The sequence below is a fragment of the Calliopsis andreniformis genome, chromosome 9 (genome assembly GCF_051401765.1).
Source record: "Calliopsis andreniformis isolate RMS-2024a chromosome 9, iyCalAndr_principal, whole genome shotgun sequence".
Classification (NCBI taxonomy): Eukaryota; Metazoa; Arthropoda; class Insecta; order Hymenoptera; family Andrenidae; genus Calliopsis; species Calliopsis andreniformis.
Genome location: NC_135070.1, coordinates 15,110,611 through 15,128,595, shown reverse-complemented (window position 1 = coordinate 15,128,595; position 17,985 = coordinate 15,110,611). Strand labels below are relative to the sequence as shown.

The window sequence follows — 17,985 nt, the reverse complement described above, 5'->3', positions numbered from 1 at the left end:
TATCTCTTAAGTATAGTGTACTGATATCGGTAGAAGGAGCGACAATAAATTAATAAAATTATCATTTACATATGTAAACCTTATAAATTATTTATTATTCTAAATAAAAGAAGCTAATAAGAGACACAGTATACAGAATGCAGAATCTTTTCGGAAAATGGAACTTTAAGAAATCACGCGGAACCGTAGGATGAAGAGAACTGTAGAACTTCGATACAGAGATTGTTAGAGTTTTGATCCAGCTTCGATAATTACGTAGTTATAGGGAATGTTTGGCTGGAGCAGCTCACTTCGTTCATTAACGATAACGAGGGAACGTTAAAACAAAACTTAAAAGAACAAAAGTTGAGTCGTAAGACATCGAAGGAGATATCTCTCTTACACTATTGATGATAAGTAAACAATGCTTCAAAATATTCAACAACACCCATAAAATAACATTGATAACAATTATTCCATAAAGGCGAACAAAGGAACCTAACGGAGGCAAAAGTAACAAAAGCAAACCATACAAAAGAACAATAAAAATTCAATTTCTGTACCGCTGTTCTCAAATTACAGAAACCTACCATGCAACAATAAAAAAGAGCCAGGTCAGCAATAACCCTCCGAACCCCCGTACAAAACAAAAAACAAACCCCATAAAAAGCCCTCGAACGTCAACACGCGAGAGTGGTTAGCTCCCGAGCAGACTAACTAGTAATCAAAATTCAATTCGCCCGCAGCAACCAAACCAGCTATCAAGGATTTTTCGATAACGAAACGGTCCGTCATACATCCAGGAAACGCACCGTGAAAACGAGTCGGTTGGAACACAAACAACGGCACGCGTAGGTGGTCAGAATTTTTCCAACACAGTGGAAGGACCGTCCTCAAAGCGACGGGACACCTAACCCAGACTCGGACGTAGGGTCAAAGTCTTAAATAGCCACAGTGTCATAGGTGTCATCCAGCGAAAAAGGAGCGGATCAAAACAAACCTCCACGCAAAGGGTCAACGAACCTTTACCATCAAATTAAATCAACCCGTACGTAGCGACAGGAGAAGAAATCTATCACTATAAAACAAGAACAAGCACTGTTATTGTCATAGAAATACCTGGGGATGGTAGTCCGAGGTCTTGTAGGAATTGCCATCTGCTCGAACGCCCGGGGGTGTAGCATCATTCGCCGTCGGCAGGGTCCTCGGGTTCATCGCGATCTCGGGCCCAGGATGGATCTTCCTGATGCCCTGGGTGGCGGCGGAGGGTCCCATTGTCGGGGCCTTCACCATCGTCGGCCGCACCCCGTGCGATCCTCGCCTCCCGAGCGGTCCACGCGAGCGAGACGCTGGCACGCGCGCACTGTACGCGGGCGGGCGAGCGAGGCTAGCGAGCGAGCGAGGACCGAGAGCACACTAACCGCCGGCTTATCGATCTGTCCTTTCCACGTTTCTCTCGAGGAACCCGTGAAACCGAAGGAACGAGACGCTGGCCCTGACAGCACAGGACCTGACCACGGGAGGACCCGAGAAGGTGGCAGTCACCACCCTGAGTCCTCGTCGACTATCACCACGATCCGTTCCCTCCCTCGAGCGTACATCGTCTCGTTCCGTCGACCTACCCCCGACCTCCGGGCAGACACTAGCGCCAGCGGAGCAGCCCCGAACACTGAAGAGAGATCCTCGGCCGACGAGAGATGTCTCGTCGAGACGTTCGGGCGAAGCCCGCGCGATCACTGGGGTGGCTGCACGCCCGGGGACGATTTCATCCCGCTAATGAGTCACGCGTCAACGTTTTCGGTGATCCTACCCTGTTGTTAGATGTGGCTTCATTAATACCGCGCGAATGAAATGTAGGAGCGATATACGCACGCTCTTCTGTGTCGAAGACTTCGTTTGCTTGCGACGAAGTTCGAGGAGGAGAAAGATACGCAGGAACGCGAGCTCGCTTTCGTTGTTGGCCGCGAACCAAGGGGGAGAGCGAATGTATGATGGGGAGTGGTGTAAATCACGCGAGAGTAATAATATATCTATTGTTTTGGGTTTTGGGAATATAGGAGTATTTTGTAGAACGCCTGACCTGCATGCATAATGTGTATTCATCGTACCTGTGATGGGTAACTGATGGAGGCTTCGATCAGGTCCAGGCGTTTTATCGGGGCTGTGGAATTTAATTATTTTTACCCAATTATTCTGCGGTTTTTGCTATTTCTTCTTTTGTGTTTTCTTTCTTGGTTGCTCGTAGGTGTTTGTCGAGTTGCGCGCAGAGGTATGGAAGAGTGGATGATTGTTTGAGTTCGCGATGAGTTGTGGTGGGCTGTTCATTTTTTAACAGCTGGAAAGGAGGCTGTGGTACGTATGTTGGTCGCTGAGACAAAGAAGGTGGGCTGTGTGGCATGCTCGCGACCTTCGTGGAAGGGTTTGCGCTTGTGAATGGGATGCTGGCGAATGAAGTTTGATGTGTGAGGTAAAAATATAGTTAATTATGATCATTGAAATGGGGTAATTCGCTTGATGAGTGAATCGTGTTGAGTTGGAATTACTTAGGGTGCGAATTCATTCATGTCACGTTATGTGAAATCACGTCACATATTATAGCAAATCCATAGTGTGAACCGACGTTTCTCCCTCGGTTTAAATCTATTCTACTGCAATATAAAACAAATTTGCTGTAATATGTGACGTGAGTTCACATGACATGACAGTAATATATTCGCATCCTTAATGTGTACATAGGTACTGTTTTGGGGTATATCATATAAATTAAGTTGGTCGATGATGCGCGCTTGGATCAAGTAGCAGTATATTATTCATACAATTTTGTATACAAAATATGAAGCACCCAATATTATATTCCCTACTTTCAACACAGTAAAACAGCTAATTTCTCATAATATAATTTCCCTGAAAATTCATCAATTTCGCAACTCTTCTAACTCCAACCCAAAACAACTCATACCTTTACTCCCTAAAAAATATCAGCACTCAACCCCCCGAAAATAAGATCCTTCCTTCCTCCCCAAGACTGCCATCGACCTAAAAGCCTCAAGCCCCAAAACCGACCCTTCCCTTTAGCAAACAGGCTAGAAAACATCCCCAAAATACACACGGAACCCGCTTATCATACCCAGGGCGCGGAATAATTCAGCAAAGAAAATTTTCGGCGTTACAACCTCGAGGCGTTGCGTCGCGAGTCGACACTCCGAGTGCCCGACGAAGGTCGTAGGGTGGAAAAAAGGGAACGGAACAGCTTGAAGGCTGATTGCCGCGACGAGGGTGAATGCCGTCCGTCGGAAAGAGTCTCAGATTGGGGAAGGGATGAATGGATGGCGGCGGTGGATGCGTGGAAGGAATCGAGACAAGCGATCGTGGTGGCCGCCACCGCCACGGGGATCACGTCTAAGGGCGGACGAGGTAGAAAGGGTGGCTCGCGGGCTGTTGGGGTCTCTCCCCCTTTCGTGCTTACGCGCCTGCGATCGTTTGCGCTGCCAATATTTTCGTAGTCTTTAGACAGGAGGACATCGCTCGATGGATCTCGCTTCTAAACATATTTACGCTTCATCTGGCTGCGGGGATGGAAAATGAAATGTGAACCTCGGTGAGCGTGGCTTCCTACCCCGACGAACGCGCAATTACCGCCGATCGAAACGCGATTTCCAGAATTACCTTAACTGTTCGCGGCGTGCATTGATCATGAATGATGAGGTAATTATTGGATATCGGGGCTACGGTTCTTTGAGAATGCAGCGCGGTAATGAACTGGATTACGAGATGGGCTGTGGGGTGCGTGGTCTTAGCGGGGTGCTTTGGTTGGCTTTCATTTACGCCATTTACGCGATTGTCATGCGGAATTGTGAACTTGGGGGATTCAGGGAACTTTTAAATTGGTTGACGAATAGAAATTGGAGGAAGATTCTAATTTCTGCGAAATAGATTGAACAAATAAGTGTGTTCTGAATCCTGGAACTACTAAGGGTTCTCTCGCACCAATTTCTAATTTTCACGATTTGCAAGTATTTTACGTAGATATCTTTAAAACATTACGTATTTAAGCAAAAGTTTGTAGCCCCCTAATTTTAATTACTTCAGTAATTCTAAAAATGTTCAAAGCATTTCTACTGTTATTTTGAACAAATTCTGAAGCATTTTGATCTTCTTAATATAGCAATGAAATGGACTCTATAACAAGACTCGTACCACAGTTTTCGCTACAAACCCTCCAGCTTCTATTAAAAGAATGTTATTCGTGGTGATAGGAATTATCGGACGTGATTCAGCAATAAGAAACAAAGTATTACACGCCGCCTACAAACGACCCGACTCTGTGAAAAGGACGCATCGTTCGACGAATATCGTAGTGAAAAAAAAATACAGAAAAAAGGGACCATGTTCTACGTCAGCAGCAGGGAGTGTAAAGCAATGACGTCCACGCGTCGAACAGATACGAATGTCTATTAAGAAAAAAACCAGACATTACGTATATACTCGTCGATCTGATTCAGACCATTTCATTGGTTGCAACGGAGGATGCGATCGACACGTGTACATATATGAACACGTGCATACACATACCTGCATGTATATGTACACCTACACCTTTCAACGAGTTATCGTAAACGTCGACAGCATCATGGAGACCATAACTTTCGAAACATATCACTAAATATGTTTCGGTCGGATATGAAACTGCGCAAAGTATGCTTTCTACTCAACCTAATGGACATATACTAAACGAAGAGGGTCGTTTGTCTGCCGCAGTTTTTGCCCCGCGCATGAAACTGGTAAACAAGCTTTCCACGATTTATGCGATGGTTTTTGCAATTAAGGGATTCTCTGTTTCTTCCGTCGAGGGTGCAGAGCGTCGATAAGGGAGCGGTTTATCATCCCTCTGTTTTTGGGCAGAATCAGTAGTACAGAAGTTCCTGTACAGAGGTCAGACACGATACGGGGTGCACAATCTTCTGACGTACCGACTTTGCACGACGTCGTTATCGACGGCTTTTTAGATTTCATACGAACTTCGCAAGTCCTACACCAAGGGATCTGAGATTTTCGCGGGAATATTTGAATGAACTTTGCGAGGTAGAGCTTTTGGGAAGTTATTTAACTGATTATGTGATTTATTAAGGATCTTCATGTACCCTTCTTTCGAAGAAGTTTATGGAAGAGAACTTTGAACTTAACTAGAGAACTTAATTAGAGTTTTCTGCGCGTATGGTAATGAAGAATAATTAAAAATTTGATTTAGAGAAATTTAGGCGATTCTTTGCGTCTAATTCTTTTCTTATTAAATTACGTTTCTTGATCCAGTTCATACTATAAACTGAAATAAATATTGTGAACTCTCTAAACTCAGAAGATCCCTTTCCCACAGCTTCTTATTCTTTTTTACGATTCGACAGTGTTGTATGGACCACACATCGTATGCACTTCGCAGAAAATTCCGTTTATGGTCGTTCACAGATGTCTTCAGCGTTTAACTAATTTTAAGGTGAATAGACGCTGAACGACTTTCGTTGTAAAAACAGATAGCACAGAGCTGAAGTGATTTCAGCGTCTCTTCGTGACTCGGTGTTAAAACGTTCTCGGTGGGCCACGCAAATAAACACGGACGAATTTATAGAACTGGAAACCGCGTATACGCGGTCGCGGGTTATTCCTCTTCGAGGAAGCTGTGCTCCCCGAGCGATCAACGGAGAACGAAGACTCATCAGTACTCTTTTTACCAGTGAATCGACTGTAAATTCGATCTGCGAAACGAACTTCTTCGACGTTTTCCTTCTTCGTAAAAATTCCAGAGTTTTGTGTTAAAACTTGCTGGAGAGTTCTGACAATGAGTTGAGACCTGGAGCGAGTGTCGACGAGTTCAGTGCACGACTAATGAGGTACGTGATTTTCTGAGATATTTTTTTATATATGCAAAGGCTGGAACGCTTATTGATTTTTGTGGTGTTTCGATTAGATTCTTCATGTTTTTTTTGTTATCTAGTGGTAGAGAATTTAAAATAAAAATAGATTATAATTCGAATTTTGAATTCTTTCATCTAAGGTCTAATTTTACCCTTTTTGTATGATTGTAATTTTTTAAGTGTCCAACTGTTGTTTTAACTAGGTTTCCAACAAAGAAATAGGAGCAATATTTCATCTAAAAATGCGTAACTAAGCCAACTGCAATAAATTATGCTTGTACAACATTTCGCGTTTGAGGAAGGTGGTTTTTGAAATTCATCGGGTGAACGTGCAACGCATCTGAATATCCACCAACTCGTGATTTACACTTTTACTCTTTGTGTAAGGAACATTTTCCAAGAGGAAAGCCGCACAGAAAAATGTAAATACATAAAAATAAAATATACCAGAATTTTAATAAAAGCTGTAAAATTAAATTGCACCACTTCAATTAGTACATATAAAATTGCGAATTTATTACTTCACTATCATCTGACGATCAGTCTCACGAATAAAATTTCCATATTAAAAAATATGGCTTTGCCTCTTCGAATTGTTTCCTATCAGTCAAATACATGTCACTCGCCCTCTTTTCTATAATATTCTGGGTTTTATCCCATATAAACGACCATTAAAAGGATATAACGATTTTATACTCGAATGATCGCGATTTCGTCTAAATTGCACAGTCGTCGGTGGTTCATATTCCTCTGCAGATCGTTTTACATGCCCATCTTATTCCCCAATCAATTCTCTCCCTCCTCTCACCCCAACCTTCAGAACCTTGTAATACTGTCGACCCTTTCCTTCGACTTGCATCACAAAAACTACTTCCGAAGTAATCAGTACATATAGTCATCACAATTATACGACATTGCATTCTGCAATTCTTCTTTCATCCTTGTAAATTGATCACGTAAAGTACATATTGATTGCTCTGTCAACTTCGCGAGTTTGTGCAGCAACAGGAAAATATTGACCCAACGTTCACTAACAAGTTTAAACTAAGAGAACGTAGGAATACGCTGGGTTTTTTATGGCGTATGCTTTTCAATTATTTGCACAGTATTCTTAAACTGATCATTTTATAAAAAAGTGTGATTATTTATGTAAATGAGAAGAAATATAAAATCTTGGAAAATTATGGAGATACGTGAGTCAGCTAGTAATCTCCTTATAGCTATTTTTTTAAAAATTGATAAAACCTCTTTTCGTTACAAGTTACTGCATATCCAAATACCTTTGAAGGAAGCTATCAAATTATAATTATCAGTTTTTATCCCGCAGGCCTCATCAATTTGTTATCTGACACGAGGACCACCAGCAGGCTTTCATTATCCAGCCTGCTCTTCCTTCGACGATGCGATCCATAGGCAACAAGGAGGATGAGGAAGCTGGATGATGGCAGATGGAACGACCGAGTGATTCTGAATGTCGGGGGCGTACGCCACGAGACGTACAAGTCCACATTGAAGAAAATACCTGCCACCAGGCTTTCACGTTTGACAGAGGCTCTGGTCAATTACGACCCAGTTCTGAACGAATACTTCTACGACCGCCACCCAGGTGTTTTTGCCCAGGTGTTGAATTACTATCGGACTGGAAAACTTCATTATCCCACGGACGTCTGTGGCCCGTTATTCGAGGAAGAACTTGACTTCTGGGGCTTGGACTCTAATCAGGTTTATATTTGCTTCACTTCGTTCAAGTGCCTTCTGTTTAAGAAAAAGAACCTTGTAGCCACTTTGACGACATTCAAATAAAAGTGTTGTATAACGGGTCTCTTCTAGATTGTACTAGTAATATAATTGTTTTACTGATATTCTTTATAAAATTTGAGCATTCTGACAAAACGTAAAATTCGGAGTAGGTCGAAGTATTCTTGAAATATTATATCCAGAGACTTTAAAATCTAAAGCTTCAGAAACTTCGCCTTTATTGAGATAATAAAAACTATTTCTGAAGGCACTTGTATCCTATTTCATTTCAACAATCTATTTCTGGTCAAATAGATTCTAAGAACGTTGTATATATGTACAGAAGAGCATAGCAGGGTGCACTGTTCGTGAAACATAATAGAATTTGAAATTATACTTGAACTATTGGCTATTGACTATTGATATATGAGTTTGTAGAACCACCTATATTATATTCGTATACCCCAGAGGTATTTCATTTAGGAAAAATTCCACGATCATATTGATTACATACCTTTTAATATATTTTAGTTCTCTGAGTAATAAACTTTTGCATTAATAAAATTTTTGTTTATTTCTAAGTTATTGAATAAACTACACTCAATATTTTCAATTTCTGAAATAATCCTAATCTTCGAAAAGCGAAACATACATTAATTGGTAATTAAAGAGCAGAATTACTGAACAATTATTTCATATCCAGAAATGGAAATGGTCGGAGTAAACAACTTCCATTACAATTCTCCATCGAGCATCCCTCACCAATTTGAACGTCGCTAAATTATTTCATGACTACCCTCTGCTTGCTCGTTTACACTCCTACGAATACAAACGTGGTTTGATATGGTGAGAAACGTCTCTTCCAAAATACACGGGCAATGCACGACTACCACTGTATCAACGAGTCAGAAATGTTCGCTCGTCGACAGCTTGAACTACAGCAAGTCGTATCGTTATTGTTCTCGTTGATATCGAATTCGAATGAATTTTCCCTGAAAGCTTTCAAACATTTGCTGAATACATTTCACAATCTTCTCCGAATTATAGAAACTGGTTTAGAAGGAACGACCAGAAACATTTCCTAATTTTTGTATGATATAGATAGTATTTATCTCACTAGCGAACGAATTATTTACATAATGAATTGATAAACCTGCTGCCTATGACGTTGTCAAAGCTAAACCGTGGCAGATAGAAAGTTTAAGAAGGAGAGATCAAAAGTTTCGGGAATTTCCTTTGGAAGTAGGCAAACACTTGTTGAAAGAAGAAACAAGCTGTAACTCGGAAACAGGGTTGTATAGAACGTATGTTTATACGATTCCTTTTTGGTTATTTTAGTGTCCTGGATCTAGTGCTGCCGTACCTCCCCCATGATACGAAACGCCCAGTAGTAGCGATAAAAATTCTAGGATTCGTTTAAAAATTTCGAGTCTCCACATGAAACTATTCATAAGGAAAGAATTTCGATAATTTAACTTCTTCTGTATTTGAAAATTTGAACATTTAACTTTTGAATCTTTAAATATTTGAATATTTAAATATTTGAAAATTTGAATATTTAAATATTTGAATATTTGAAAATTTGAGAATTTGAATATTTGAAAAACTACTGTTTTCTTGCCTAAACCTTTGTTCCACCAAACTGTATTTTCCTACATAACGAAAGTGCACTTCATCGAGTATCTGCTCGAGAGCAGAAAATCCTTCGCTCGAATTCCTTAGGTTCTCGCCCGATGAACCCATGAATTTACCATCCAATGAATTTTCTCCAGGGATCTCGTTATATTTGTCGACGTGGATAGTTTTCTGTGGAGGTAGTTCGTCAAACCGCATGAATCGATAAAACCGACTGCATACCGAAGCAACTCCTTCGTTATTAGCGAATGATTATCAATTATAACGTTCCCGTAATTGGAACAGTCTCGAAGGCTCTTGGGATCCGGTCAAAAAGAGGGAAAAGACGAAGGGAAGCTAATGAATATTGATTATGACTAATTCGTTGAGCACGAAAACGTACTGAAGTGCAGAAAGTAACGATGAGTATTCTTATGTCCCCTACATTTCACGATACCAGGAAAAATCTATTACCAAACGCATCATATTCTGTATACACATCCTTCAACCATTACTCACTTGCTTACATTCCTCCCCAATCCTTCACTTCCTCCCACTCCCACAAGCCAGTCTCCAAAGTGCACCTTTCACACGCTATTCGCTCGCCCCTGTACACCAGCACTCCGAAAATAAATAATTTCCACCCACGACACTTCGGTTTCGAAAAACTCAGCTCAGAAGAGGTTAATGTTCGATGAATCTTGAATCAGCATAGATAAAGCCTCAATAATTTAATCCAGATTCGTCAAGGTATCCTCAGTGGGCATCAATGTTGCAGGTGGAGCCGTGCTGTTGGAGTACATACAGTATTCACAGAGACACTCAGGCGACGCTCGCAATCCTCGACAAGCTGGATGTAGAAGGCGAGAAGCTGAGCGAGGAAGAGATCGCGCGTCTTTTTGGCTACGAAGAGGAGTACAGCAGAGGCACCCAGACTAAGTGGCAGAGGCTGCGACCGAGAATCTGGGCACTGTTCGATGAACCGTATTCCTCTGTCCTGGCAAAGTGGATCGCCTGTGTTTCGATACTTTTCATCTGCCTCTCGGTTCTCTGCTTTTGCTTGAAGAGTCACACGACAACAAGACAGTCGGGAGGCCATCAACGACCGGGAGAGTCGCTGCGACCTGAATCGAGTGGGAACAAAGATGAGGTCGACTCCTACCCGGTGCTTTTCTATCTCGAACACGCGTGCAACGCGTGGTTCACTTTGGAAATTACGCTTCGTTGCTTGGTACGTACTAGAGTATCATAGTCTTGCTATAGTTACACTTTATGGATAGATTTTTATATCCTAAGGAGATGGGATTACTCGTGATCGAATCAAGGGGGATGCAAGCATATTTGTGTTATCGGAGCTTGTTAACTTCGAGAGGAAAATAAAATTGATGTCACGTGCAAACTATGATTATATTAGATACCTACAGATGGGAAGAAAAATTATTACTTTTGATGAATTTATTGTGTAAAATAATTGCGTCAGAAATATGTCCGTACTTCGAAAATCGACATAGAAATTTGATGATTTCGTAGAGAATTACGTCGTGATTCCATGCAGCAAGCTGCATAATAACGATTTTCTGTGGCCAGACCAATGCATTCAAATTAAGCGAATGTGCTTTGAGGTGCAGTGACATTGCACGCGAATCGTGTAAGATTATTCGTGTAATTTAGATTTCGCGTGTCGCTTTGGAGCTGCGTCGATTTCGTACATTGATTTTTCAGCTGAGAACGTGGTCACGTGTGAAAAATTCAAAGTGTGAAATGCTGTCTACTTTTTTCTTACACGCGAGAAATCGATTTCATAAGAAATTCATGGAACTTATGACTTTATCTAAAATTATAATTCAGTCTAGAACTTTTTAAATAATTAATTAAGCTTCAATTTAATTAAAGTATAGTAAATATTCTATTAATGATGCCGACAGAATGAAGAAGAGGTATTTTTAACACTTAAAAAGACATTTTATGTCTACTTTAATGCAAATAATGAAAATATAATCTTCATAAAGTTATTGATGCAATTGCCTTCAGAGTAGTTTGAGCATAAGAAAGCTCCAGATGATATGAGCGTCAAGGTAATATAAGCACTATTGTCGAAATGTTTTATGTGTCATGAAACACTTTTTGTACTCTGTAAGTGGGGACAAGATATATACTTTATGGAAAAAAGTCCTCTTTCATGATATATATAACGTTTTAAACGACTGTGTTTATATTACCGTGAATATTTACTATAATTATTTTATAGAATATAAGCAGTACCTATAGCGACTCCAATTTTGTGGTTCTATGAGTTAGATAGCAGAAGTTGCAGTTCCACAGGATCTGTTTAGGAAGACCTCCACTCTGAAACACTATTACCTCAGAAAACTCATCTGGAAACTTCAACTTTACTTAATAAAGCTTCAGAGTTAAAGTTCCTCAGAAAAGAATTATATGAACTTTAACTTTTGCTCTCTACCTACAATTAGTAAAGCTCCAAAATTGTCTCTACAAATACCTTTTGTGGTACTTCTGAACTTCTACTCTCTATTTCTAATTAAACTCTGCATATTATGAAAACTAAGTCAAAGGAGCTCATTACTATTTCCCTCCATACTCCCACAAGACTTTGATAGAGACAATACACTAAACGCCAAGGTTGTAATCTCGTACCCAATACCTCATACGCCCACATACAAACACCATAAAAACCATTTAATATCCCTTCGCTCGTATTCCAACAAAGCACCCATTTAAATTCCGCAATATCATATTCTCCCTGACGAAAAAACAATGCCGCCAGTTTCACGGACCGGCTGGCCGAGAAACTCCGCGAGAGAGGTCTAAAACGCGTGCAAAGTAACAGCTAGTCGCAGCGTCCAAAGTAACAGCCACCGAATAATTCAAAGTGGATTCCGTGCGAACTCCCAAGAACAAAGTTCAAATGTTGACCCGAAAAGGCGCCCTCGCGTCGACGGCTGTTCAAAGTCAAATAAAAATTCACGGCGGAACGCGTGCATAGAACGCACTAGTAATCACGTCGGGCAACTCGCTGGAGAACGGGAGCGTGAACATTCAGAGCGAGAGCTTCCAGCACGTTAGGATCAGACTAAACAGATTTCTGACTATCTCGTTGATGGCCTTGCTTACAGGTGAGCCCGAGCTTGAAGCAGTTCGCCGTGTCGCCAGTGAACGCGATCGACTTGGCCGCAACGTTGAGCTTCTACATCGAATTCCTAACGCGATCCAGCCTGTATCTGGAGATCCTGTCGATAGCCCGAGTCCTGAGGCTATTCAAGCTGACGAGACATTCCCCAGGGCTTCGAATTCTGATTCATACATTCAAAGCTTCCGCGAAGGAGCTGGCCTTGTTGGTGTTCTTTCTTGTCTTGGGCATCGTAGTCTTTGCTAGCCTCATCTTTTACGCGGAACGCCTTCAGGTATGTTTGTTGTGCATGGTAAAACATAGAGGTGGAAATCTTTGGGTGAAATTGATCCTTGGGGTAAGAATCACTGCACTGACGTCACTAGGATATGAGAATTTCTGCTTTCTTTTGACGATGGTCGTATTGGAGGAACGAGAGAGAAATGGAATTTTCTTTATTCTCGATGTGGGATCAATTTTTCCATGGAAATGATGTAGCAGGATTGATATAATTTGTTGTAGAGGAAATTGTATAGGGTTTTAGTTTGTAAATTTTTGGGACCTGCTGAGTCGAGTGTGAATAATAAGGTTACGTAGTAATAGTCGAGTGAGGTCTTGGTAATCTCATCATATGCAGCGAAGGGTTAAATAGAATCTGATGCAAGCAGAGATAACGCATGAGGTGAATCGACTGTTTGGCGAGGAAATAAGCAGCGATGTTAATAATATCTGTGTTGGAGGATTGGAATATTCCATTTGGAGAAATTGGAATGGGTTTTGAAATATTGTTGAAGATTGTGCGAGTCTCATAATTTGCATCTTTTTAATTTAATACTTACTTCTCCTCCAGAAATGGATTCGCGAATTAAAATATATTATCCTCTAATCTGAAGCTAAATCTGTCACAGAGTGAGTTTCTAACTTCCATTTACTCTTGTGAATATCGTCGACGTATTTATGGATGCTTTTATACAAATTCGATCCCGAAAAATATAGGTCACTGCATATCTTATCGAAAATGTACGGAACTCCCATAGTTTTACTATGTAACTTCTCTATTCAAACATATACCCCCTTTTTCATTTTAGAGTATCCTAACTCTCCACATCCTATTCTCAATCCATCCTACCTAGCCTCTGTTTCAACAAACTAAAATTTCAGAAATATAATACTCAATGTTTCAATAACAATTCGTTATTTGTCGATTATCGCAATATCAAATATCTGAGCTAGTTTGAATAATCAAGCCTCTATTGTGTAATAATGATAATGATAGCCCTGCTCCTCTTGCACGAATTTCGAAAACCACTATCTATATATATTCTAGATTAAAATAACACGCTTACTCTTAACAACAGGAAATTACATTATAAGTTGCAAAGTATTGTTACATTATGTGGATTTTATCTGTAGGATAACCCGCATAATGACTTCGACAGTATACCACACGGTCTCTGGTGGGCTTTGGTGACCATGACAACGGTTGGATACGGAGATATGACACCAAAAACGTTCCCTGGTATGTTCGTCGGAGGATTATGCGCTATAGCTGGGGTTCTAGCCATCGCTCTTCCGGTTCCCGTCATTGTCAGCAACTTCTCCATGTTTTATTCTCATACCCAGGTTCGTATGCAGTTAACCAACTGTATTAAGAGCACTTGCGGTTGCGCTGACGTGTCATGTAGCCTTGATAGCTGAACAGTAACACTTTCAGTTTGATAGCTCGAAAATTCCAAACTGTACTTACTTAGTATAGCGGTGCTTTTACGATTTATATGAAACGGTGAATGTATCACTTGAGCTAATCTGATAAGTAATCATCACTGCCTTTATCGTGGAGCTCTAAATGCAATCTAATGGACACTTATTTCTCCGACATTCAGAATAATTTCTTCTCCACATTTGTCTCTCACAGTTTTTGAGCATCAAGAAGATACCCATATTTAAACAAAAATAATATTTAAAACACTACATTAAATAGCCCAGAAATTCTAGACTTTTCTCCATGGACACTTTTAAATTAAGCTTCCTTCCGTACAGAGAAGACGCGAGAGTCAATGTTTAACAAGACCGTTTCAACAAATTCCAATAACCCAGTCGTACCGAAACATTCACAGCATTAAAATTTTCCTTTTCACCGCATTAAGTCAACCAAGACTCGTGGAAACTTGGATGCACGGGATATATGTCCGCGGGGGATACGGAAGCGGAAGTTCATTCAGAAGGCACACATGAACTTTTGCACTTTCCCGTAGCCAATTTGAAACTTCGCCGCGCGAAGAAGTTTCACCCGTGTCAATTTTTTATCACGCAACCGAATACGTGGCGGGGACCGTGGCTCGTCGTTAGCATCCAATTAATCGACGGTAGAATATTCTACGCTGTCCCGAGGTCGTTAACGTGAACGGAACCCTTCGCTAGGATATGCTCGCGGCGAACTGCCTCCTGAGTTTAAGGCAATACCGAAAGTTCTTTCGCGAAGGAGAACGTTTCGAAAGCTCTTTGGGAATCGCCGTGAAAATTGCAAGCTGGATACTCTGCGGCTTTTGTATTATACTTTCATTTTCTGAGTCTGTGTCTGCCATTTTGGGAAGGGGGTAACTAATGCAGGGACGCGAGAGTGAGCATAGATATTACAGAAAATAACGTTTTGTATGTAAATTTTTTGGGAGATTGAAAGTAATTAATTTGTAGCTTACAAAAAGATTTGCATATAGATTATATGTCTTCGCTTTGAACGTGTGGTGAAGACCCACGTGTATTTTCAGTTTTAGAACTACCTAGCAAAAAGTTTTAAAAGACCCAGAAAAATGGGGGACACAATTAAGGATATTTTCACCATAAAACAGTGTTTAAGAAAATTGATTTCAGTATTTTGGACTAATATTTTCGTAGAGTAACTCAGAAAGAAAAGGGTAGGACAGTTTGTTAGTTAAAGAGGAGAACATTGAAAAGCTACTTGCCTCTTTGAAACCTGAAGCTCCATCCAAAAAACACAAGTAGTCGAAAAATAGAGTTTCCCGTTTCTGAAGCGCGCAGTTTAAATGACAGACAACGGTAGTGACACATCCCTAGAGCATAGATTTACACTTACACACACTGGGTCACACTAATTTAAATGTCTTTAGTCTAGATTTCGTCATTTTTCACTCACCAAAATTATACAGCGCTTTCTGCCTTAAATTACTGGCTGCCGACCTTTCGCTCGCGAAGTAAACAACTCTAATGACACTGAATACAGTGTTTCCTTGGCTCGGCGCCTTCTTAACTTGAAAGCCTGAGCGTCGCGACTCCTCCCTTTCGCTTGTAAGACCGTGGTTACAGTAGACGCGATTTAGCGCGACTCCTGCACCTACATACCTTTAAAATTATTACGTGCACGCGCGAGTGTATGTGAATATGCATGAATCACACGGAATCTCGCCCACTGTAACCGCGGCCTAAATGATCTACCGTTTACGACCACCATCTGACAGGCATATGAAAAGAATAATGTAAGCGGTTCTATGCGTTATTTGATTGTGGAAAAGGAACTGCTGGAAAATGAATCTTTAGGGTTTAAGCTATTTGCAGTATTTTCGAGGTAGAATTGAAACTAAACGCGATGCAATTTTAGCAATTCCGAATTCCATTTAAGTTTTCTTAAGCGTTCTACGAACAATGAACAGCCTAAAGAACAGTCTAAAGCCATTTGCAAAATCAGAACATCTTCTCCAGTACTTCACTAATACAGCCACAAAAAGTTGATACGAACTGCACTAGAACAATCTTAGGATACATGTAAGTAGTTGAGACAACGGAAAATTACGAATATTCTTCTTGAAACCCCATAACGCTTCGCGAAATTTCACGAGTACCGCACCGTAGAAACATCAGAACGAGACTGACAGGTAGCGTACCCTTCACGGGGTACTTTTCGAGAATGTAAATATTGGTCGTGACCTATTGATTAGTCATCGACTAGGACACGACTTTCGTAACTTATTGTATTTGAACTACTCATTGTAAGTCCATAAACATTACGAAGTTAATATTTTTTTTTTAATCTGCATTTGTAGGCTCGTAGCAAACTACCAAAACAGAAACGAAGAGTACTTCCAGCGGAAGTGCCAAAACGATCGAGATATTCCATTTATCAAGTCCATCAGGATCTACAACAGCAACTTACTCCTACTGATACAATTACACCATTGACACCTAGGCCATCGACTCTGGGATTGGCGAACGTTCTGACTATACAGGTAAAATAATTTCTTGATTAATTAGACTATTACTTCTCATGCAGTATCTAGAGTTGCGCTTGAAAACTTATGAAACCTGTCAAAGGTTTTCAAGAAAAATTTTAGAACTGATTAGATACTTTTTATGCATTGACTGATGATGAGTGGTATCTCTGTCGTAGCCTAATATTGTGATGAATTTACCACGAGAATCAGCTGCCAAGAGCATCATAAATTCTGACGAGATAGACCTTCATCTCGCCAGTAACAATCCCGTGAAAAATGGCAAAGCAATTGATGGGGTCACCGATGGCACGTTCCAAGGGGATAAGAGCATAGAGGAAAATTCGTTCATAGGCACACGTAAAGACTTTCCTCATACCTATATCACTATTTTAGATAATGAATAAATTTATAAACATTAAATTAGGTATCAGATTATTCATTATTTTCATATAATATGAACTCGGTGTTCCATTAATCATAAATATAATACAAGTAAAATGCAAATGTTAATCCAATGTAATTGGAACACACGTGAATTACCTATGTCATATTTAAACATGGAATAAAATATATTTCAGTAATTTATGTATATTGAGTTTCTGAATTTATTTTAGAACCTTTGTAATCCTCTTTAGGTAAACATATACATATAAAGTATCCCAGAATATGTACTACGAGCAAAACGATAGTGATTCTACATAAAAAAATATAAGTACGTACAGACAATAAAATTTCTATCGCGATTCAATTTTGACCGAGTACGCGTGCACTGAAGCACAGTTATAGGCGCCTGAAGGGAAACTTTTAGTCAGACCGCGTCACTGTCTGCAGTAAACGCGGAGCATTCCCCTCACCTCATCGCGCCCCTCGAGCGTCAGAAACTGTACCTTGGTGCACGAGCACTCGGCTAAAGTTCAAAGTCAGTTCTCTCGACATCGAAACACCATATTAACACATTCTATTCTACATTTCCAACTTATCTCCTCACCTCATCAAATCTTTAATCCTTGCAATACACTCCTGATCTAGGATTCAACGTTAGAAGATCGTTCCCAATTATATTTCTCCTTTAAGGTGCCTCAGAGCTCCATATCGACAGAAACTTCGTTCGAGAATTCATAAATGCGCTAAAGACCCAGCGACGCTAGACATCGATTTAATCCGGCCAAGAAGCAAAATCCAAAGAATTCGTTTCCACGGTGCTTCTAGCGAAAGATGCACCGAGCTGGCTGACAATGGAGCCAGGGCCCGGCAATGAGAGCCACTTCCTGCTCGGCGTTCGAGTTCGCGGCCCCCGACCGCGAAGGAAAGCAGAAGAGGGGGAAGAAAGGGAAGCGCGGTGAAACTTTAATCACCGATTCAAATGCGAGGAGGAGAATCCAGAGCGAAGTAA

General features: G+C 40.6%; 2 protein-coding genes across 2 annotated transcripts in view; one reads left to right on the top strand and one right to left on the bottom strand.

Moving 5' to 3' along the window:
* LOC143182854 (uncharacterized) overlaps window positions 1-1,502 on the bottom strand; it is a 29,195-nt gene extending 27,693 nt beyond the window's left edge. Inside the window, exon 1 of the mRNA XM_076384143.1 lies at window positions 1,099-1,502. Coding sequence (XP_076240258.1) covers window positions 1,099-1,272 — 174 coding nt within the window. The 5' untranslated portion in view covers window positions 1,273-1,502. The remainder of the gene's footprint in view (window positions 1-1,098) is intronic.
* Window positions 1,503-7,313: 5,811 nt separating this feature from the next.
* LOC143183097 (potassium voltage-gated channel protein Shaw) lies at window positions 7,314-17,063 on the top strand. Its single transcript, XM_076384514.1, has 6 exons — window positions 7,314-7,610; window positions 10,018-10,470; window positions 12,374-12,661; window positions 13,780-13,989; window positions 16,425-16,607; window positions 16,769-17,063. Exons 1-6 carry the CDS (start codon window positions 7,314-7,316, stop codon window positions 16,994-16,996), a joined length of 1,659 nt encoding a protein of 552 aa, XP_076240629.1. The 3' UTR covers window positions 16,997-17,063.
* Window positions 17,064-17,985: the final 922 nt, after the last annotated feature.